Source organism: Orycteropus afer, unplaced genomic scaffold, assembly GCF_000298275.1.
Source record: "Orycteropus afer afer isolate SDZICR_OR568_19922 unplaced genomic scaffold, OryAfe1.0 scaffold00263, whole genome shotgun sequence".
NCBI classification, from domain to species: domain Eukaryota; kingdom Metazoa; phylum Chordata; class Mammalia; order Tubulidentata; family Orycteropodidae; genus Orycteropus; species Orycteropus afer.
Window position 1 is genome coordinate 920,816 of NW_006921850.1, and position 24,501 is coordinate 945,316.

The 24,501-nt window shown below is 37.8% G+C and overlaps 1 protein-coding gene across 1 annotated transcript in view; it reads left to right on the plus strand.

The window, feature by feature from the left end:
• The window catches only part of AMPH (amphiphysin), a 390,964-nt gene that overhangs the window by 246,712 nt on the left and 119,751 nt on the right, over positions 1 to 24,501 (plus strand). Inside the window, exons 4-5 of the mRNA XM_007950088.1 lie at positions 3,201 to 3,295; positions 7,282 to 7,377. Of these exons, the coding sequence (XP_007948279.1) occupies positions 3,201 to 3,295; positions 7,282 to 7,377 (191 nt within the window). The remainder of the gene's footprint in view (positions 1 to 3,200; positions 3,296 to 7,281; positions 7,378 to 24,501) is intronic.

The window sequence follows — 24,501 nt, forward strand, 5'->3', positions numbered from 1 at the left end:
AAAAAAAAAAGAAACTTCAGGTGTTAACTAGTAACCAATTTTACTTATGAATTTGGGGGGTACATTTCTGGCTATGGACTTGCTTGTAGTTAAGGATAGGTAAGTGTAGACACTTGGACTAATGTTGTTGCCACCTCAGGGGACCACTCTTATATGATCGTATGTGAGAGCATCTCACTCACTGGGATTCAGAGTGCTCGGGGAAGGATGCAGGTGTTTGCATCATTTCACACCTATTTTATTCTGCAGTAATTACATCATAGTCTGCAGAGACTTCAGTCACCAGTGTTTTTTTTTTGTTTGTTTGTTTGTTTTTTGTTTTTTTTACTCCTGCCTCTTGTTGTTATTGTTAGCTACCATCTAGTCAATACTTCAGTCACCAGTGGTTTTTTTTGTTGTTGTTGTTGTTTTACTCTTGCCTCTTGTTGTTATTGTTAGCTACCATCTAGTCAATACCTAACTCAAAGTGATCCCACGCACAATGGTCCTGACCATTACGCTCTGGGTTACAGATGAGAACTTTCCTAAGCTAGACCACCCATAATTTTTCACCTTGTAGAGTTGTTTCAACAGCTGAGAATAGTAGACCTCATTCTAAAGGTGTCCTTTAACATATTCAGTGAAACACTCTTCATGCTTGGGGGCTTTCAAATTAAAGACACTAATATTCAAAGAGGAGCTCTGGTAGCATAGTGGCTAAAGCACTTGACTGCTCACCAGAAGGCTGGCAGTTCAAACCCACCAGCCACCCCTCGGAAGGAAGGTTGGGCAATCCTACTTCCGTAGTGATACTGCCTCGGAAACCCAAGGAGGGGTCGCTATGAGTCGGGGCCGACTCCATGGCACACAACAACAACAACAACAACAACAACAACAAATATTCAAAGACAAAATATATATATCTTAGAAAGGAGACTGAGAATATACTAATGATTAGAGAGTGAAAGAGTATTATGAAATACCAAATTACATATTGTCTATTTTTATTGTTGTTAAAATTTTATGGCCATTTGGGTGCAATTTTAGAAAGCAGATTCATTTTACACTCAGCAGTTCATACACATTTTGTTTCACAACACCAATTATAATCCCACAAAGTAACATCTCTTCTCCCACCTCCCTGCTGTGGTTACCCCACCCCTGTGACCTTCTTGCCTGTTCATTTCTGCCTCCTTAGCTTTCTTCCTGTGTAAATGCTGCCCTTCTGATCTCCCATGGTTGTTCTAAGGAGTGCATCTCTCTGTTGTAGTTGTTCAGCTCATAGTCCTATTTTGCTGAGAGCTAACCCATTGGAGTGAGTCCAATTCTGGGCCTGAAGAATAACCCGGGGCTGTAATCTTGGGGGTTTCACCAGTCCTATCCGACCAGTAATTTTGGCCTTTTTTTTTTTATAAATTACATGCTGTCTTTCATATATGTTCTTCAGGGATACACACTTACCACTTCAGATATCTTTAATTTTGTCCTTTTCTCTCACAACTTCTTGAAATCAGAATTGTATGCTCACACACATTATTCACTGATTCCATGTGCAAATTTGTCTACTTTGTGAAGTTTATTTGTAAGCCAAAATCAATACTTGAGGCACTTTCAAGGTCATCACAGACACATAAGAGGCAGCAAAAAATTTGTGTCACCTCATGTGCACACTCCCTGCTGAGGTGGAACAAGGCAACACTCTGCCTTCTTGTTTCAGCTCTCATCCTATAAGCAAAAGTCCTTTCTGTGGTCTATTTAGAGCTACAACTTTTGTATTTTTGTGCTTTTTGTTAGTGATTTCACTGTTTAAAAGGGCCCCAAAGTGTTGAAGCATTGTCTAGTTGGCTATAATGTGCCCCACAGAGAAAATATGTGCAAGATAGATTCCTTTGTTCAAGCATAAGGTAGAGTCCTGTTGGCCATGAGTTCGGTGTTAACCAATCAGCAATACATGTTAGATAATATGTTATCAAACCAAAACACACATATATAAAAAGAGTATTGCTGATTAGAATGTTCTTCAGAAGCAAGGAGGATGAGACTGCATCTTATTTACTTTGGATCTGTCACTAAGAAAGGCTAATCTCCAGAAAAGGACATCCTGTTAGGTAAAGTAGAAGGTCAGTAGAAATGGGGGAAACCCTCAGTGAGACAATAGCCACAACAATGGACTGAAACATATCAAACATCATGAAGATGGTGGGTACTGGGCAACATTAGTTCTGTTGTCATGAATCAGAGCTGACTTGACAGCAGTGAACAACTGATCATGTGCTATGATTAGTTGTTATAATCAATCACAGTGTTGTGAACAGAGGCTCACAGGTTCAATTCTCACCTTGGAGTTGGTAGGGAGAGTCTGGTGTCTAGAAGATGCTTCTTCATGATCATCAGGCAAAGATGGGACATTATTTCCTTTTCAGCCCCCATGAGCTATTTCCGTTGCAATCTACCACATGCCCTTTAATCCCCATTTTTCTTAAAGGGTGTGGGGGGCTGGTAACTGGAAAAGACTTAGTAACACTTTATATCACCATGTTACACTCAGAAACTTTGTATCTTTCCTACTGTTAATAAATACATTTTTTTGTAGTATATCAAATGCATTTTGTAATGAAAATCCTAACCTATATGTGTACAAACTCTAAACTTTTTGAGAATCCTGACTTAAAACTGTATTCATAGTTTTAATATTATTGGAAAAATAAAATCTTTTTCTTGTTTTAAAACTACTTAAACCACCTTTGATGGTTATACTCTAAAACCCTGTTGGTTTTCCCTCTACCTGCTTCTAAAATGGTTTGTTTCGATTAATTTTATTTTTAGAGCTCTGCAGTTTTATGGATCATCATTCTAGGTATCCTGTACATTTATGGTTTAATGTCATTTAACAAGTGACAGCATGCATAACACAGTGGTACAAAACATAAAACATCATTATTATTTTTTGTTATTTTCAGAATAGAACATGTTACTGAAATTTGTCAAGACACATTATCCATCAATATCATGTAAATAATAGAAAATGCACAGCATGATGAAAGAATTTTTTGGAGATCATCAGGGAAAGATGACTAGAAGCAAGCAGTGGTTGGGCTTTCACAGTCTTTTTCTTAAATAGCAATTTCTTGTGATTTTTCTCTCAGTGAGGAAGGTAGGGGGACAAGGAGGAGACTCAGTGCACATTTCTCTCTAACAGGAGTTGTTTATTCCAACATTAGGCATGCAGGAGGCCTCAATGAAGCTCACTGAGTCACTCCATGAAGTCTATGAACCTGATTGGTACGGGAGAGAAGATGTGAAAATGGTTGGTGAGGTAAGAGCTGGGGAACACAGCCCGCAAGAGGCCTGGGATGGCTCCCAGCAGCTTCTCTCCAAGTCTTGCTGACATCAGAAATTTCCTGCCTCTTTTTTACCACAGCCTGGCTTTAATCATAAGGGGAAACCATATGCCCAGAAGGAACCATGCAGTTGTACTATCTGGATCATCCTACATTCAGAGTGGGATATGAAGATGATAAAAAGACACTTGAGTAGAAATCTGTGGGTTAAAGTTATTTGCCTCCCCCCACACACCCCAAATAGCAATAACATTCTTCTTTTCCCTACTGCATGTCTTATCAGCCCATTTCTAGCAGGAGAACTGGCCTTATGGCATGTTCTGGGTGCTCACCCCACACCTTTGTTTTAATTTCCCTATTCACTAACCATTTGCTGTGGAGTTGACTTTGACTCATAGTAGCCTATGTATGTCAAAGTGAACTGTGCTCCATAGGGTTTTCAATGGCTGATATTTTAGAAGTAGATTTCCTGGCCTTTCTTTTAAGGCACCTTTGAGTTAACTTGAACCTCCAACCTTTTAGTTAGCAGCCAAACATGATAACTGTACCACTGAGAGACTCCCCCTATCCACTGTCCCTCCCTGAACGCAGCGGCAGGCTCCAAAGAGCATTATCAGTTTCACTTTAACACTTGTGTGCAAGGCCTGAGAACAAATGAAAAGTCAGCCTGCTAAAAAGGAATCTAATTTCAGCAAGGCTTTGACTTTATACATGTCTTAACACCTAGCCAAGGCCTTTCTGACAGGTGAGGGATGAAAAAGTAGGTGTTATTAGTCTGTGGATGCAATATGGTACAGAGACCAAGAGTAGCTCCATGTGATGTAGGAAAGTTCTTTCTTCTTCTTGGGTTTTGGTTTCTTCATTGCGAAAATAAGACTAACAGCTGCCCCTACCAGTAACACAGTTAAAGCCTTTGTATCAATAAACCTAGTTAGTGCTCGGTGCATGTCCTGACTAATGTGAAAACACCAGCCAGGGATTCTCTTGCATCCAAGTTCTTTGTTAAAACAGAAGACTTGTTTCTCATGTCCTCCACTTCAGGTGAGTTCATTGCAGCTCATTTAGTTCATTGCAACAAGATCCATGAGCCAAAGCTCAGGGGAAGGTCTGAAACATTGATGAATGTCTACACAGCCTTTAGAAAGATGGTAACAATGTCGTCCCAGGCTGGTCCATAATAATTCGGACTCCCTATCATTGATCTTCATAATCTCATTATGACTCAAATAAAAATAGATTTATTTGTGACTAGGGCTTGGTTGGCCCTATTACATCTTTCGAAAACTTTCAGGATATGAATTTGGCAAAGCTAGCCTCCACAGATCATTTGAAATGCACTTAATAAGTAATTGCATCTTCTCATATTCCTTCAGTATAAAAAGTTTCAACATCATGCTATTAAATGCTTAACTCATTCTGTAAACTTCTAATTAATAATGTATAATTAAAAAATTCATCATAAAAAAAGAAACTTGTAAGGGAATAATATGTTGTTGTTGTTGTTATGTGCCGTCGAGTCAAGCCCGACTCATAGCGACCCCTCCTTGGGTTTCCAAGGCAGTATCACTACGGAAGTAGGATTGCCCAACCTTCCTTCTGAGGAGTGGCTGGTGGGTTTGAACCACCAGCCATCTGGCTAGCAGGCAAGTATCTTAGCCACTGTGCTACCAGAGCTCCCAAGGGAATAATATAAACTATGTTAATGTGTTTTCAGCATCTAGTGTTACATTCCATATATAACAAATGCTGTAATTGAAGTTTATTCCTTAAGTAAATAGCTGCTCTCTTACCTTGGTTCTTGTAGCTGGTAATAGTTTTGAAATCCTCAATTGCTGGCCCAAATATGGGCTCTTTTGATGGTGAAGGAACTAGATACTGCATGCTCAGAAGATCTGCTCCTATCAGAAGATTAGCATTTTAAACAGAGGATTTACAATTTTTATTTGTATAAAATTCTTTAATTAGGATCTGTAACAATTAGGATTTGTTTTTGAAAAGTGAAAAAGAAACAAAAGCAAATGACCTCACCCCACCCTCCCCAAAAAAGGTTTGAACCAGATAGAAACATGTCTTTTGCATAAAGGAATTTGGAGGTCAGGAGCCCAGGTATGGCATGGTGGATCCCCAAGTATCAGGGATCCATCTTTGTCATCTTTAGTCTGCTTTCTCCAGGTTCGAGATGATTCTCTGAGCTCCTGTCACCAACCTTCAGTTCTGCATTCTACATAACAAGGAGGAAATGGGGAAGACATGCTCGCTCCTTCCTTTTAAGGATACTTCACATATACTCCATTGGCCAGAACCTTGTCACATGGCTACACTTAGCTGCAAAGGAGGCTGGGAAATATCTTTATCTTAGGTGGCCATTTGCCCAGTGAAATTGGGGGTTCTATTGTTAATGAGAAGGAAAGGGTAGATACAAAGAAAGCAAGAAGCAGTGTCTTCCAAGAGATTTCAAACATCGTACTAGGAGAAATGTGGAGATGACATCCTTCAACATCTGCTATATGTCTGGGATTCTGCAAATCACTTAAGGTTGTCAGTTCATCTAACTGGGAAAATCGTAATTTAGGGAAGTTGAGTTCACCAAAATTCCACACTTGAATCTGAACCCTGCTCTGGTGAGGCAGCCTGGTATAATAGATAGATTGTGGGCTTGGAACTCAAAGGGACAGACATGGTTTAGAAACTTGAATTTGTCGTTTATCGATTACGTGACCTTCAGTAAGTTATATAAATCTCTAGGCTACAAGAGCCTCTTTCCTAAAGTGCTGTAATAAAGACTGAGCTGTAATTGGAGTTCCTTGCGGTACAAACCTTTACTGTGCTTGGCTGCTAACTAATAGGTTGGAGGCTTGAGTCCACCCAGAAGTGCCTTGGAAGACGTGCCTGGCAATATACTTCTGAAAGCTCAGCCATTGAAAACAATATGGAACACATTTCTGCTCTGATACACATAGGGTTGCCATGAGTCAGAATCTACTTGATGGCAAGTGGTTTGGTTTTACAGTTTTGGTGGTGAGGATTAAATAATATGAAAAAAATATGCATATATATCATCTGAAAAGTGAAAGTGTTTAACTCAGTGTCTTGACATAGTGATAGTAATAGTAGTAGTAATAATAATGATAATTAATAATTATTGTATGTTATCACAATTGATACTCCATAAATGATGGTAGGGCCGTTCCCAATTTGACTGTACATTTTCTGCTATCTCTGTGGAGACTTCAGCAAAGGTTCTTTGTTGGTTTTTGTCTAGATTGGTTTCTAATTTGATGGATTGCCTCAGAAGCAAGTTGTCTCAATGGAATCCTTTACAGTCTCTTAACTCCAAAGTCTGTCTATAGGGATATGGGTACCTTTTAAAGATCCTCAACAGGATGGATTGACACAATGGCTGCAACAATGAGCTCAAATATAGCAACAATTGTGAGGATGGTGCAGGGCTAGGCAGTGTTTTTTTCAGTTGAACATAGGGTCAGAATGAGTCGGAACCAACTTGATGGTACTAACAACAATAACAACAACAATGTTAATATGTTTTCAGAGTCCAGTGTTACATTCTATATATGACAAATGCTATCATTGTAGTTTATTCCTTAAGTAAATAGCTATTTTATTACCTATTCTTTAGTAATTCAGAATCAGAAATTCATTTTTAATAAGCTGATCTCTTAGATGGTTTGTATTGTAAATTAGAACTGGTAGCCAAATGGCTTTGAAGTTTTATTGTATTACTAAATAACCCATGGAGGAGTCACTATGAGTCGGATCTGACTCCACAGCAGTGAGTTGGGGTATTTTTGTTTGAAATAACCTATGGTCTTTCGAGTATAGATTGTCTGGGGAAGCATTATTTATCTGATTTTATACTTTCAGTTTCTTTTTAGAAGTTTGGTGAGAAGTTTTCATTTAAAATAATTCAGTGGTTACCTCATTATTTCCCTTTTTCTTTCAGAAATGTGATGTACTGTGGGAAGACTTCCATCAAAAACTGGTGGATGGGTCCTTGCTGACACTGGATACCTATCTGGGCCAATTTCCTGATATAAAGGTATTTTACTCTGTGTCTCTAAAGGGAAAAATTAAATGGTCCCATGTAGTTATTGAAACATTGGCAAGAAATAAAAGGAATTAAAAACCTTCAAACTGACTTCAAAGACAGTTGGTAGCTTTTCATTTATTTAATCATGGGATTTTTATTCTGTTCCTATCAACTTGAAATGAAATATAGTTACAGAAATTACATTTCGTCCCCCTAGTGCATGGCTTCAGCTTTTATATCTCTACAGAAGTCTTTTAAGCCTTTAGATATAAAATCATAAATCAGAGGTGCCAAAGAAAATTCTTGTCTTCTTTTCACTATTCAGCATTTTATAAGAATTTCCATTAGAATATACAATAGTCACAAAGAAAGGAGAAACTTCATCACAAATGCAAAAGCAAATCTCCCCTTTCCTTGATAACTGTATTTTGCATGTGTCCATAGTGCACCTGGATATTTTTTCTCCCTTTGAATTTCTCAGATTCAAAACTGAACTATTAAAGATGTGAGTATTTCACATTCATTTGCATCTGAATCTAAAAATACCTAAAACCTTTATCTTATTTGACACTTGGATCCATTGCAAAGGTAAGCAACTTGAAATAAATGAAGGATAGAATATAAGAGATTTGGAATATACTGGAGGTAAAGAAGGTCTTTAAACCAAAACTCTAGGTTATATATAGCAAAGGAGTAGCATTAACACATCTGCCCCCATTGTTTTTCCTGCTCAAGTTGGAAAGCCTGTCCTGGACAGAGTGGGAGAAAAATGTAGAACAAAATTCAAAATCATAAAAAAGACCAGACTTACAGGTCTGATAGAGACTGGTGGACCCTTAGATACCCTTCACAGCTGGTACTGAACCCCTACATGGGATCACCTTTCAGCCAAACAATAGACAAGCCTATAAAGTAAAGTTACACCTATGAGAAACATAATCTTCAGAACAGTTAACCATATGAAACCCAAAGGGTGGCATTCACCCAAAAAATAAAATTCAGCAGTGTTTATCACACTGGAAAGCTAATCTTTTTTATTATTTCAGTTTTGTTCCACATTTTCTTCCCATTTTGTCCAGGACCTTCTATCGTGATCCTTTTCAGAGTGGTTGGTAGTGGTAGGAGGGCACCATGTAGTTCTTCTGGTCCCTGAGACTCTGACCCTTAATCACCCTTCAAGCCTGGAACTGAACTCACCTCAGTGGCTCAGTTTTCAGCCAAATGATAAATAAGCCTATGGAGTGACAAATAACACCAGGGAGGTATGCACTCCTAAGACTGATCAACAGTATGAGATCAAAAGGGCAGCATTTGCTCAGGGATAAAGCTCAGAAGACAGGAATGTACAGGAAAGACAGAAAAAGGAGGAATGAAATGGTAACCAGAGGGAGGAAGTGGGAAGAGTACTGTGGGGACTGCATTCAGTGTCACCAAACAAAACATCTATGGACAGCTGAATAGAAAACCAATTTGTTCTGTGAACTTTCATGCAAATCACAATAAAATATTAAAAATAAAAGCAAAACAAATTGAGAAGGCAAGGAGCAGGAAAGTTAGGTGGATGGAAATGAGGAACCCAGGAGGAAGTGGAAAGAGTGCCATTACATTGAGGAGATTGCAACTAATGTCACAAAACAAAATGTGTATAAATTGTTGAATGAGCAACTAATTTGCTCTTTAAACTTCAACACAAACCACAATAAAATGTTAAAAAAAAAAAAAAAAGGAGTGCCTGGTAAAAGAGCCCTGACTATCCTTCCTGTAGGGTGAGGAGGCCATGAATGACCATCAGTGGGCTTCTGCAATAGGTACTTAATTAAGTGTCTTCTGGTGTGTAATTCTCTTTTTACCTGGCCCTCCTTATAGCTACTGCCGGCACTTACCAGGAAACTACACACTTGATGTGCACTGGCCTTGGCCATGAAACATAGTGAAGCTCCTTGACCAAAACAGCACTCATATCAATGTCTTTGACTGCCTTGTTCCCACATAGAATGATTAATGCTTTTTGGCCAATGTAAAAAGCGTGGTTGTGGATGGGAAGGCTACTGGACAAGAAGTTGAATAGATTAGACTAGGTACATTAGCCATATTGGCAAAATGTCATGGGGAACAAATCCAGGTGATGGATTCTCAATGATAATAATCAGAATCTGAAGCACAGTGCTGTTTTGAGCTGTTGAGTAACTGCATCCTCATTAAAAGGCATGAATGAGTTTTTTGATTGTTTTTAATTCTATGAAGAGTAAAATTTAGATGAAAAAAAATTGTAATTCTGTGAGCTTTCATGTACTAAACTACAGGGAAAACGTTTTGATCTTCAGAATATTTTGATAGATATTCATGGTTTTTTTTTTTTCCTTTTTCTTGGAAGTTGTAGCATTTGAGAAGGAAATAGTCTCATCATCACTGTTGCACTTTAAACCCAAAACAACAGCAACAAAAAAACAAACCAGTTCCTGTTGAGTTAATTCTGACTCATGATAACCCTTTGGGTTGCAGAGTTGAACTACTCCCCAAAGAGTTTTCAAGGCTGTACCTTTTGGAAGCAGATCACCAGGACTTACTTCCCATAGCACACTTTAGAGAATTGTTTATTGCATGGTAATTTAATCTCCTTAAATAATCTATTAGAAATAAATCAAAAGAAGAAAAAGGTAAACAGTATCCTTCTACTTGAAAATTCCAAAGCAGTTTGCCTAATTTAGATCATTTTTCTAAATTATTTATTTATTATATGTTCAGACTGAGATTTAGCTAAACAAACAAGGACTGTGATTGCCTATAAAGGAAAGCATTTCAAATGCTGTTGAATTGCAAGGATGAAAACAATATCATCAACAAAATGTAAAGAATTTAGTTGCTATAGTCTGCCCAAAGATGGTTATTTAGAAATCATCCATGCCCTCTAGGAGTATAGCTTTTGGAACATAGACACACAGAGAAGTACCTATGTTGAAACAGAGATAGTGAAACAAAATCACGATAGATTATGTTATTTGGTCTATTCCGTTCATTCCGTCAGAAATATAAAGAGCTCAGTAGAATTTCTACTCAAGCAATCCTTTCCCTTGGGCTACTATAACAAAATACCATAAACTGGGTCACTTATAAGAAAGGCAATTTATTGTCTCACAGTTCTGGGGCCTAATAGTCTGAATTCAGGGTGCTGGAAGGGCCATTTTCTCTCAAAAGCTCTAGAGGAAGAATTCTTTGTCTCTTTCAGCTTCTAATCCACTAAAACCCACTACCATAGAGTCTATTCCAACTCTTAGTGGCCCTATAGGACAGAGTAGAACTGCCTTGTAGGTGATAGGTGTATCTTCACATGGTTGTCTTCCCTCTGTTCATGTCTGTCTCTATGTCTCTTCTCTTTTTTTTTTATAATGACACCAGTCGCATATGAGTAGGACCCACGATACTCCACTATGACCTCATGTTTCCTTAACAGATGATATCATCAAAAATCCTATTTCCAAACAAGGCCACATTTATAGGTACCCCCCCCCCAAAAAAAAAAAAAACTTACTGTCATCTAGTCAATTCCAACTCATAGCGATTCCTCCTTGAGTTTCCGAGGTGGTACCTCTATGGAAGTAGATTGTCCAGTCTTCCTTCCGAGGACTGGCTGGTGGGTTTGAACCACCAGCCTTCTGGTTAGCAGTCAGATGCCTTAGGGACTATGCCACCAGAGCTCCTTGTTCTGTCAGCCCACATTTAGAAAACCAAAATAGACTCAGGAGCTATCAATCACTGAAACAGTATCATAAGAAACAGTTGAAGAAACTAGTCATTCTAAATTACAAAGGAGACAGTTTGGCATTGGAAAGTAGGAAGGATAACTGCCTTTAATATTTGAAGGACTTTTCTTCTGTGTAAATGGATTTAACTTATTCTGTATGCCTTTACTCAGTGGATAGAAGTTAAAAGTGGGTAGACACTCCATCTCTTCATCTGATTAATGTTGAGTGATTACATAATGAATGAGTTATTGGTGGAAATGAGGATTATGATGAAAAATACTGAGTGGAGAATTTTCAAAGCATGGAACGTGGTTGACTTCCTTGAGTCCCATTAATATCAACATGCTGTATATACTTAAAACCTTAGGCAAATTTCCAAATATTTACCTCAGCCCATCAGTGAAGTCTATGAAGTAGCATTCATGAGGGGATGATGTTTAACTTATCCAGCTGTGATTGGCAGGGCACCCTGTGTTATGGTTCCTATTATACAACATTGACATCTAAAATCAATGTTATAATAACAGCCAGTTTGTCACCAGCCCAGGAAGGCTTACAGCTGTGAGCAGTTATTATAAAATGTAGTTTAGATTCTATCTTGGCTCCATGTGTGAACAGCTAAGCATATCTTTACTGCAATGTGCCAAAATGAATTCTAAAGTGGGGTTATTATTGAATTTTTAAAAAGAAACTGGAATAAATTATTATTTTTTACTATAGAAGGTCAGTGCATGGTGGGAAATCATCATAAATTTTAATTAAATTTACTATTGAATGATTAAATACAGATTGTGTCATTTTCTATTATAAAAAAAAAGCTAAAGTATATTAACTCTACCTTATTTGGGAGATTTGATTCATTTTCCAAGTTTCTCAAGTATCAGATAGATAAGGAAATAAGAATTATTTGTTTTCTAACACAGAAATCAAAATGAGTGATGATCTTCAAAATACTCATTTCTAAAATGCTAAGATATACTCGGGAGCTCTGGTAGCACAGTGGCTAAGGCACTTGGCCGCTAACCAGAAGGCTGGCAGTTAAACCCACCAGCCACTCCTCGGAAGGAAGATGGGGCAATCTACATCCATAGTGATACTGCCTCGGAAACCCAAGGAGGGGTTACTATGAGTCAGGTCCGACTCGATGACATATAACAACAACAAGCTATGCTCTGTAATTGACTTATCAGTTACGTAAGAAAATGCGTTACATTATTTACTTCACTTCTTGTTTTTGAGCAACAAAACAAAAGATTACCCAATGTACTCTCCTGCTTTATTTTTAAGCTTGACCACAAGTGAATTTTGACTCTCTTCAAAAATCAAATTCATCTTCAGAGAATCGAAGATGGAAGCAAGGAAACTAAAGTCATTGTGACTTGGAAGATATTCAAGGAGTACCCCTCCCACAACACCAGAACAGAAGTTAAGTCCACAAAGAAGAGTTTTATTAGTCTGCATTAAATATACACCCAAGGCCACTTCTTCAAGGGACCCTGCTTCTTGATGGTAACAGTTTAGATGTCTGTTAAAATAATTAGTTTTTACATTAATTGGCAATGAATAAGTTGTTGGTCTTACAAAATTCTGTCATGCGATCTCCAGCATTATTTCTATCACCAAGGCCATATTTTCACCCACCAGTGACTCTTCTTGGTTTCCAAGTTTTGCATTCCAGTCACCAGAGATAATCAACACAACTTGATTGCATATTTGGTCAATTTTAGACTGCAGAAGTTGGTAAAAATCTTCAATTTCCTCATCTTGGCATAGGTGATTGGTGCATAAATTTGAATAATAGTAGTAGATAGTCTTTCTTATAGATGTAGAGATGGTTTCCTATCATTGACAGCTCTGTACTTCAGGATATGTTTTTCAGCAACATAAATGGTGGCTATACACTTGGACTTAACCCGATGGAGTACACAGGAATCAGATCTACTACATCCAGGAGCTGACTGGGATGGACCATCAACTGCTCATATATAAGTTCAAGTTGAAGCTGAAGACAAAATAAGTCCATGAGAGCCAAAATTATCTTGAAAATATCCTTCCTGAATTTAGAGACCATCTAAAGAATGTATTGGATGCATTGAACACCAATGACCTAAAACCAAAGGAATTATGGGATGACATCAAGAACATTATCCATGAAGAAAGCAAAAGCTCATTAAAATGACAGGAAAGGAAGAAATGACCAAAATGGATGTTAGAAGAGACTCTGAAACTTACCCTTGACCAAAGAGTAGCTAAAGCAAATGGAAGAAATGACAAGATAAAAGAGCTGAACATAAGATTTCAAAGAGTAGCTCAAGAAGACAAAGTCAATTATTATAATGAAATGTGCAAAAACCTGAAGTTAGAAAACCAAAAGAGAAGACCATACTTGGCATTTCTCAAGCTGAAAGAACTGAAGAAATATTCAAACCTTGAGTTGCAATATTGAAAGATTCTATGGGGAAATGTTGACTGATGCAGGAAACATCAAAAGAAAATGGAAGAAATACACAGAGTCACTGTACCAAAAAGAATTGGTCTCTGTTCATCCATTTCAGGAGGTGGCATATCATCAAGAACCAGTGGAACTGAAGGAAGAAGTCAAAGCTGGACTGCAGGAATTGGCAAAGAACAAAGCTCCAGGAATTGATGTAATACCCATCAAGATGTTTCAACAAACGCATGTGCACTGGAGGCACTCACTCATCTATGCCAAGAAATTTGGAAGAGAGCTACCTGTCCAATTGACTAGAAAAGATCCATATTTATACCCATTCCAAAGAAAGGTGATTGCAAAAATGTGGAAATTATTGAAAAAATCATTAATATCACACGCAAATAAAATCTTGCTGAAGATAATTCAAAAATAGTTGCAGCAGTACATTGACAGAGAACTTCCAGAAATGCAAGCTGGATTCAGAAGAGGATGTGGAATGAGAGACGTCATATGGATCTTGGCTGAAAGCAAAGAATACCAGGAAAATGTTTACTTGTCTTTTATTGACTATACAAAAACATTTGATTATGAATCATAATAAATTATGGATGACATTGAGAAGAATGAGAATTCCAGAACACTTAATTGTGTTCATGGGGAACCTACACATAGACCAGGAGGCTGTCATTCAAACAAAAGAAGAGAATACTGAAAAAACAAACAAACACAACTCACTGCCATTGAGTCGATTCTGACACATAGTGACCCGCTTTGGGTTTCCAAGGTTATCAATCTTTATGGAAGTAGATTGCCCAGTCTTCCTTTTGCAGAGAGGCTGGTGGGTTTGAACTGCCAGCCTTCTGGTTAGCAGTCAAATGCTTTAGGCACTACCACCAGAACTCCTTAAGAGGATACTGCATGGTTTAAAATAAAAAAGGGTGTGCATCAGGGTTGTATCCTTTCACCATACTTATTCAATCTGTATGGTGGGCAAATAATCCGAGAAACTGGACTATATGAAGAAGAGCATGGCATCAGGATTGGCAGAAGACTCATTAACAACTTGCAACATGCAGATGACACAACTTTGGTTGCTGAAAGTGAGAATGACTTGAAGCACTTACTGGTGAAGATTAAAGACTGAATTGCAGTATGGGTTACATCTCAGCATACAGAAAATGAAAATCTTCACAACTGTACCAATAAGCAGCATCGTGATCAATAGAGAAAAGATTGAAGTTGTCAAAGATTTCTTATTACTTCTTGCACAATCAACACCAATGGAAGCAGCAGGCACAAAATGAGATGACATCTCACTGGGCAAATCTGCTGCAAAAGACCACTTTAAAGTGACAAAGAGCAAAGATGTCTCCTTGAAGACTAAGGTGTCCCTAACCCAAGCCATGGTGTTTTCACTAGCCTCATATGCATGTGAAAGCTGGACAATGAATAAAAAGGACTGGAGAAGAGTTGATGCTTTTGAGTTGTGATGTTGGCAAAGAATACTGAAAGTACCATGGACTACCAGAAGAAGTCACAAATCTGTCCTGGAAGAAGTGCAGCTGGAATGCCACTTGGAAGTGAGAATGGCCAGACTTCATCTCATCTACTTTAGTCATGTTGTCAGAAGGGACCATTCCCTGGAGAAGAATATCATGCTTAGTAAAGTGGAGGGTCAGTAAGTTGAGGGGAAGGCCCTCAACAAGATGGATTCATACAGTGACCGCAAGAATGGGCTCAGGTGTAGCAAGAATTGTGAGGCTGGCACAGGACCAGACAGTGTTTTGTTCTGTTGTACATAGGTCGCTATGAGTCAGAGCCGACTTGGTGGCACCTAACAATAACACATACATTGGCTGTGCAACCTTGTTGTTGTGGTTGCTAGGTGAGTCAGTTCTGACTCTAGCAACCCTGCGTATAACAGAATGAAACACTGTCCAGTCCTTTATTATCTTTACAATCCTTACTATTTTTGAGCCAATTCTTCTAGTCACTGTCACTGTCAATTCACCTTTTCAGGGTCTGCTTCTTTTTTGATAATCCTTTACGAAGTATGATGTCCTTCTCTAGGGACTTAGCCTTACCTGAAAACATGGCCAAAGTACATGAGATGAAATCTTACCACCCCCACTGCAAAGGAGCATTCTGGCTGTACTTCCTCCAAGACAGATTTGTTCATTCTTCTGGTAGTCCATGATATATAAAATATTCTTCACAACACCATGATTCAATTATATCAGTTATTATTTGGTCTTCCTTATTCATTGTCTAGCTTTCCCAGGTATATGAGGCAATTGAAAATACCATGGCTTGGGTCAGACACACCTTAGTCCTCAAAGTGATGTCATTGCTATTTAAGAGGTCTTTGGCAACAGATTTACCCACTGCAGTATGTTGCTTCATTTCTTTTTTAAATTATCAAATCAGACAAAGTTTAAAGAGCAAATTAGTTTTCCATTCAACAATTTATACATTTTTTGTTTCATGATACTAGTTGCAGTGTCCCCTCAGTATCAGCGCTGTTCCCACTTCCTCCCTAGGCTCCTTATTTCCATTTGTCTTTCATTTCTGCCCCTTAATGCCTTCTGAGCTTTGTTTTGGGCAACTGTTGCTCTTGTGGGTTTGTGTGATTGATTGTTCTGACTACTATGTTTCTCACTGATACTATTGTTCACTTTATAGGTCTGTCTGTTGTTTGGCTAAAAGGTAATTCTATTGTGGGGAAGTTCAGTTCCAGGTCTAAAGGGTGTCTAAGGGCTATAGTCTTGGAGATTCCACCAGTCTCTTTTATGATTTTGAATTCTGTTCTGCATTTTCCCCCCACTCTGTCCAGGAGTTTTGTGACCCCAATCAGTGTGCTGGGCACCATCTAGTTCTTCTGGTCTCAGGGTAGTAGTAGAGGCTGTGGTTCATGTGGTTCATTAGTCCTTTGAGCTAATTTTTTCTTGATTCTTTGATTTTATTCACTCTTCTTTGATCCAGATGGGTAGAGACCAATTGTTGCATCCTAAATGGCTGCTCACAAGCTTTTAAGAACCCACTCATTACTCACCAAAGTAGGATGTAGAACATTGTCTTTGCAGACTTCTTGTTGTTATTGTTAGGTGCCGTTGAGTCATCTCCAACTCATAGAGACCCTACGCACAGCAGAATGAAACACTGCCTGGTCCCGCACCAGCTCCACAATCCCTGCTATACTTTATACTTTGTGGATTATGCCATGCCAATTGATGTGGATGATTCCTGAGACTATGCACCGAGGCCCTCAAGCCCAGTGAGTCATTCTATCAAGGTGTTTGGTATGGCTAAGAAGTTTTTATAACTTTGCTCACTGTATACTCTACTATATACATTTTGCAGCACATACAAATACATGTGTAGAAATATCCTCTGTAGGAGCTCTTGTGGTGTAGTGGCTAAAACATTCAGCTGTTGATCAAAAGCTCAGCAATTTGTACCCACCAGCTGCTCTGTGGGAGAAAGATGAGGCAATCTGCTTCCATAATGATTTGCAGCGTTGGAAACCCTGTGGGCAATTCTACTCTGTCCTATAGGGTTGCTATGAATCAGAATCAACTCAGTGACAGTGGGTTTGGTTTTTGTTTTAAACCCACTTGTACTCGTGGGTGAAATCCTGTTCACTTTTCCACACCTATTCAGCTTACATGTCTACCTACGTATCTGCTTGTAGATCATTGTTTGTTACTACTGTTATTGCAGAATTGTATACTCAATAGTATTCAACTTTGTTGCCTTTAACTCTTGTGCACCCTCTAGTGTCTTCCTTTGGTCATATTGTACTGCTCTCCCCCTTATGGCATTTTATTGCCTTTCCCTTCAATGAAGTTAGTACACTTCTACTCTCTAATTAATAGTCATACCTCTCTTCCCCTTCCACTATTGGTAACCATCAAAGAATGTTTCTTTTGGTGTGAAAACCTCTCCTTGACTTTTTATAATAGCACTCTTAACAATATTTGTCCTTTTGTAATTAACTTCTTTCACTCAGCATAATGTCCTCCAGGTTAATCCATGTTAGGTGATTCTCAGATTCATCATTGTTCTTTAAGGTTGTGTAGCATTCTATTGTGTGTATGTATCATAGTTAATGTATTCATCCATTGATGAACACTTAGGTTGTTTCCATCTTTTTTGCTATTGTGAATAATGTTGTAATGGCCATGGGTGTGCATATATTTATTCATGCCATGGCTCTTATTTCTCTAGAATATATACCTACCAGTGGGATTTCTGGATCATATTTCTATTTCCAACTTTTTAAGGAAGCACCATAGCATTTTCCACAGTGGTGATCATTTTACTGTCCCACTACCACTGTATAAGAGTTTCAGTCTTTCCACACCCTCACCAACATTTGTTGTTTTAACTTTGCTATTATTGCTGAGGTGAAATGATACTTCATTGCTGTTTTAACTTGCATCTCTCTAATGGCTAATGACCTCAAGTGTTTCTTCATGTGTTTGCTGGCCCACTGAATGTCTTCTTTGGTGAAGTGTCTGATCATGTCCTCGCATATTTTTTAATTGGATTGTCTTTTTATTGTTAAGATGTTGTTGAAGCTTTCTATAAGTTTTAAACATTAATGCCTTGTGAGATATGTCATTACCTATTTTTTTCCCATTATGTAGGTTCTATTTCTTGGAGAACTCTTCTGACTTACATATATGTTTAATTTTCAGGAGGTTCCGATTATCTAGCTTATCTTCTGCTGTGTGTGCAATTTTAGTTATGTTGTTGTTGTTAGGTGCTGTTGAGTCAACTCTGACTCATAGTGACCTTATATACAGCAGAATGACACTTTACCAGGTCATGGGCCATCCTCACAATTCTTGCTATACTTGAGTTCATTGTTGCGGCAACTGTGTCAATCCCTCTTGTTGAGGATCATCACCTTTTTCACTGACCCTCTACTTTACCAAGCATGATATCCTTCTCCAGGGAATGGTCCCTCTGACCACACGATCAAAGTAGGTGAGACCCAGTCTGGCCATTCTCACTTCCAAGGAGCATTCTGGCTGCATTTCTTCTAAGACAGATTTGTTCGTTTTTCTGACAGTCCATGGTATTTTCGGTAGTCTATGCCAACACTACAATTCAAAAGTATGAATTCTTCTTCAGTCTTCCTTATTCATTGTCCAGCTTTCACATGCCTATGAGACAATTGAAAATACTGTGTTTTGGGTCAGATATGCCTTAATCTTCAAAGTGACATCTCTGTAACACTTTAAAAAGGTCTTTTACAGCACATTTCCCCAGTGCATTACAACATCTAATTTACTGACTGCTGCCTTCATGGGCCTTGATTGTGGATCCAAATAAAATGGAATTCCTGATAACTTCAGACTTTTCTCAGTTTATTATGATGTTCCTTATCAGTCTAGTTGTGAGATTTTTTGTTTTCTTTATGTTGAGATGTAATCCATACAGAAGACTGTAATCTTTGATCTTCATCAGTAAATGCTTCAAGTCTTCACTTTCACCAAACAAGGTTGTGTCATCCACATATCACAGGTTGTAAATAAGGCTTCCTCCAATTCTGATGCTGCATTCTTCTTTATATGGTCCAGCTTCTCAGAATATTTGCTCAGCATACAGATTGAATACGTATGGTGAAAGGATACAACCCTGATGGACACCCTTCTTGATTTTAAACCATACAGTATCTCTTTGTTCTTTCTGAATGACAGCCTCTTGGTGTATGTACAAGTTCCTCATGAGCACAATTAAGTATTCTGGAATTCTCATTCTTCCCAATGTTATCCATAAATTGTTATTACCCAAACACCCAAATGCCTTTGCATAGTCATTAAAACACAATGAACATCTTTCTGGTATTCTTTACTTCCAGCCAAGGTACATCAGATATCAGAAATAATATCCCTTATTCTACATCTGCCTCTGAATCTGCATTGAATTTCTGGCCCTTCCATGTCTATGTACTGCTGCACTATGTACTGTTTTTGAAATATCGTCAGCTAAAGTTTACTTGCATGTGATGCTAATGATATTTTTTGATAATGTCCATATTCCATAGGTTCACCTTTCTTTGGAATTGGCAGAAATGTGGCTATATTTCAGTCAGATGTCCAGGTAGCTGTATTCCAGATTTCTTAGCATAAATGAGTTCGTGCTTCCAGAACTGCATCCATTTGTTGAAACTTCTACATTGGTATTCTCTCAATGCCTGGAGCCTTGTTTTTTACCAATGCCTTCAGTGCAGCTTGGACTTCTTCCTTCAGTATCATCAGTTCTTGACCATATGCTACCTCCTGACATGGATGAACATCAATCAGTTGTTTTTGGTATGGAGATTGTATTCATTCCAAATTCTTTTGATAATTCCTGCATCGTTCAATATATTTCTCATTAAAGTTTCAATATTACGACGGGAGGCTTGAATTTTTTCTTCAGTTTTTCAGCTTGAAAATGCCAAACATGTTCTTCCCTTTTTATTTTCTAGGTCCAGGTCTTTGCACATTTCATTATAATAGTTTTCTTTATCTTCTCCAGCTGCCCTTTGAAATTTTCTGTTCAGCTCCTTTACTTCACCATTTCTTCCATTTGCTTTAGTTGCTCTGTATTCAAGAGTATGTGTCTCAGTCTCTTCTCATGTCCATTTTGACCTTTTGTTTCTTTTTAAAAGTTTTTTTAATGATCATGATGTATCTTCCTCCACTTTTCTGTTAGTTTGATATACTGTGATGGCTTCCATGTTGCTGCAAGGCTGGAGGTTATGCCACTGGTATTTCAAATAGCACTAGGGTCACCCATGGTGTACAGTTTTCAGCAGAGCTTCCAGACAAAGACAGACTGGGAAGAAGGATAGGGCCAGCCACTTCTGAAAAAACTGGCCAGTGAAAACTTTATGAATAGTCATGAGATACTGTCTGATGTATTGCTGGAAAACTTTATGAATGGCCATCCTACTTTGGTGAGTAGCGAGTAGGGTCTTAAAATCTTGCAAGCAGCCATCAAGATGTAACAATTGGTCTCTCCTTGTCTGGAGCAAAAAAGAATAAAGAAAACCGAAGACACATGGAGACAGTTAGTCCAAGGGAATAGTGGCCCATGTGACTCAGCCTATATGACTGTGAGACCAGAAGAACTAGATGGTGGCCAGCTACCACTGTCAACCACTCAGAAAGGGATCTGCACAGGTGATCCTAGATAGAGTGAGAGAAAAATGTGAAACAAAACTCAAAGTCATAAAAAGGAGCAGGCTTACTGGTCTGATAGAGACTGATGAAACCCCCAAGACTATGACCCCTCATTACCCTTCAGGCCTGGAATTAAACTCACTCCTGTGACCTCCAGCCAAGCAGTAGACAGGTATGTTAGTTTTGTTATGTGCCGTCGAGTCGGCCCCGACTCATAGCGACCCCTCCTTGGGTTTCCGAGGCAGTATCACTACGGAAGTAGGATTGCCCAACCTTCCTTCCGAGGAGTGGCTGGTGGGTTTGAACTGCCAGCCGTCTGGTTAGCAGGCAAGTGTCTTAGCCACTATGCTACCAGAGCTCCTAGTAGACAGGTATAGGGGGTGAATATTTACATCAGTTAGATATACGGCTTAGAACTAGCAATCATGTGAGAACAGAAGGGCAGTATTTGCACAGGGAGATAGCTCAGGGGCCAGGAATGTATAGGAAAGAAGGACACAGGAAAGAGGTAACTACCAGGAAGAAATGGGAAGAGAGCTGTTACATCGTGGGGATTTCAGTCACTGTCATGAAAGAAAATGTGTATGGACTGCTGTATGGAAAATGAATTTGCTCTGTAAACTTTCAACCAAAACACATAAAAATTAAAAAAGATAAAGCAAGATGAGAGAAAAAAAAGGGAAGAATAGTAATAATAATAATAAAAGAAATGATGCCGGACATTTCTTGACAGTATTTTGCAAGATCAGTGCCTTCATTGCAAACACCTCTTTTCAACAGCATAAATGGCAGGTATACATGTGAACCTAGCCAGATGGAATGCACAGAAATCTGACCTAGTCCATCTGTGGAAAGAGGTGATGGACAAACTCAATATTATTAGTGAAAACAACGCTTGGAACTGACTGTGGAACAAGACCATCAATTGTTCATATGCAAGTTCAAGTTAAAGCTGAATAAAATTAATATAAGTGCACAAGAACCAAAATATGACCTAGATTATATCCCACCTGAATTTAGAGACCGTCTGAAGTATAGATTTGATGCATTGAACACCAATGACTGAAGACCAGATGAATTGTGAGATGACTTCAAGAACATTATATTTAGATATCCTTAATGGATTGAGAGAAAGTTTGATGAAAGCACAGACAAAATCAATGAAAACACAGACAAAACTCTAGAAGAATTAAAAGGAAGTGATACAAGAACAAATTAACTAAATTAATGGAAAATTAGTAGTGATGCAAAAACAAATAGAAATCCAGAAGATTAATAGTAAAATTTGAGAAATAGATAACACATTGGATGGACAGAGGTTAGAATTGAATCAATGGATGACAGAGTGAGTGCTGTTGAAGACAAAACTCTCCATACAGTTAGAGGAATAACCAGAGAAAATAATGTAAAATAATGAAGGAATCCTAAGAATGATGTGAGACATCGTCAAAAGGATGAAAAATAGGAAGAGACCAAAAAAAGTACAAAGTTTTCAAACATTTGACTAAAGAAAACTTCCCGAATATCATGAAAGACTAGAAGATGTGCATTCAAGAAGCTCAAGAAACCCAAATAGAGTAGACTTAAAAAAAAAAAAAAAAATCACCAAGACATATCATGATCACACTTTTCAAAATGCAGGGCAAAGAAAGAATCCAGAAAGTAGCTTGGGAAAAGCAAAAAGTACCTACAAAGGGGAATGAATAAGACTAAACTCTGATTTATCAGTGGAAACCATGTGAGAAGGCAATGCATGATGTGTATAAAACCTTGAAAGAAAAAATTGCCAACCAAGTAATATATATCTAGCATAATTGTCTCTCAAATGCAATGGCAAAATTAGGACATTCCCAGATAAACAGAAATTAAAGAAATTTGTAGAAATTAGACCAACCTTACTAGAAATGCTAAAATGAACCCTTTGGACAGAGAACCAAAAATAGCAGGGAACTAGTGGAGATTTAGATACACAACAATATCACCTGGACATCAACCTAGATACAGAAGAATCAAAAATAAAATCTAAAAAAAAAACCCAAAAACCTACCATTGAGTTGATTCTGACTCATAGTGACTCCTGTTGGGTTTCCAAGGTGGTAAATCTTTACAGGAGTATATTGTCCCATCTTCCTTCTGTGGAGCAGCTGGCAAGTTTGAATTGCCAATCTTCTGGTTAGCAGTCAAATGCCTTAGGCACTGTGCCACCAGAGCTCCTTGAAAATAGAGAAACGATGATGTCAATTTCTAAATGAAGATAACTACAAAACAAAAAGTAGCAATAAATGATGAAATTGCATACCTTCCTAATGAAGAGAAAGTCAAGATGTTATTAAGATAAAATGGACTGTTTTAACTTGAGAATAAAATAACAAATTACAGAAAAACCACAAGGAAAATTAATAAACCAAAATAAAAAAGAAACAAATCATAAAGTCTCAATAAAGACTAAAACAACAGCAATGAAGGAAATGATCAGAAAAGCCATGAAAAAATGAACTCAGCATAGAGAAATATATTGAACAAAGAAAGCATCAACACCACATACACACAAAAAAAACAAACATGCAGCAAAATGACAACAGTAAATTCATACTTATTGATAGGTATACTGAATGTGAATGAATTAAATGCACCACTCAAAAGACAGAGTAGCAGAATGGATAAGAAGACATAACCCACCAATATAGTATTTACAAGAGACACACCTTAGAAACAAAGACAAAAATAACCTAAAAGTCAAAAGAAGAAACAATATACATGAAGTAAATAGTAATGGACAAAGAGCAGGAGTGGCAATATTAATTTCTGGTAAAATAGATTTTAAGGCAAAAACTAGCAAAGCAGAAAGGGAAGAACAGTATATAGTGATTAAAGAGTCAATCCAACAAGAAGACATAACCAACTAAATATTTGTGCACCCAAATAAGAGAAACCCTAAATACATCCATAAAACTTTAACAGATTAACAGAATTGAAAATAGAAATAGACAACTCCACAATACAAATATAAGAACTTAATACACCACTTTTGATTAAGGTCAGAACAGCAAGAAAGAAACTCAACAAAGATACAGAGCTAAACCATACAATTAATCAACTAGTCCTCTTAGATGTATATAGAACATTGCACCCACCCAACAGTAGCACAGTACACATTCTTTTCCAGTGAAGATGGAACATTCTCTAGAATAGACTATATTATAGGCCACAAAGCAAGCCCTGATAAATTTAAAAACATCAAAATAATACAAAGCATTTTCTGAGCTCACAATGATGTAAAATTAGAAATCAACAACAGGAATATTAAGGGGGAAAATAATACATGGAAAATCAATTACACCCTGCGTAAGAACTACTGGGTAATAGAAGACATAAAATATGAAATTAAAAAATTCCTTGACCCAAATGCGTTTAAAAGCACAACATACCAAAATCTTTGGTGCACAGCAGAAGCTGTGCTCAGAGGACAAATTATAGCAATAAGCACATACATCATAAAAGAAGAAAGAACCAAAGGCAACACCTTAACCCAATGTCTCCAACAATTAGACAAAGAACAGCAAAAAAAAAAAAAAGCCTACAATCGGTAGGAAAATGGAAATTGACAAACCACTGGCAAATTTAGCAAAGGAAAAAAGAAAATGCTAATAACAAGATAAGAAATGAAATAGGTGATGTCCCAAGAGAACCTACTGAAATAAAAAGTATAATACAACATTATTGTTTGAACTTTGAAAACCAAGAAAGAATGGACGAATTTCTATAAACATACTACCTA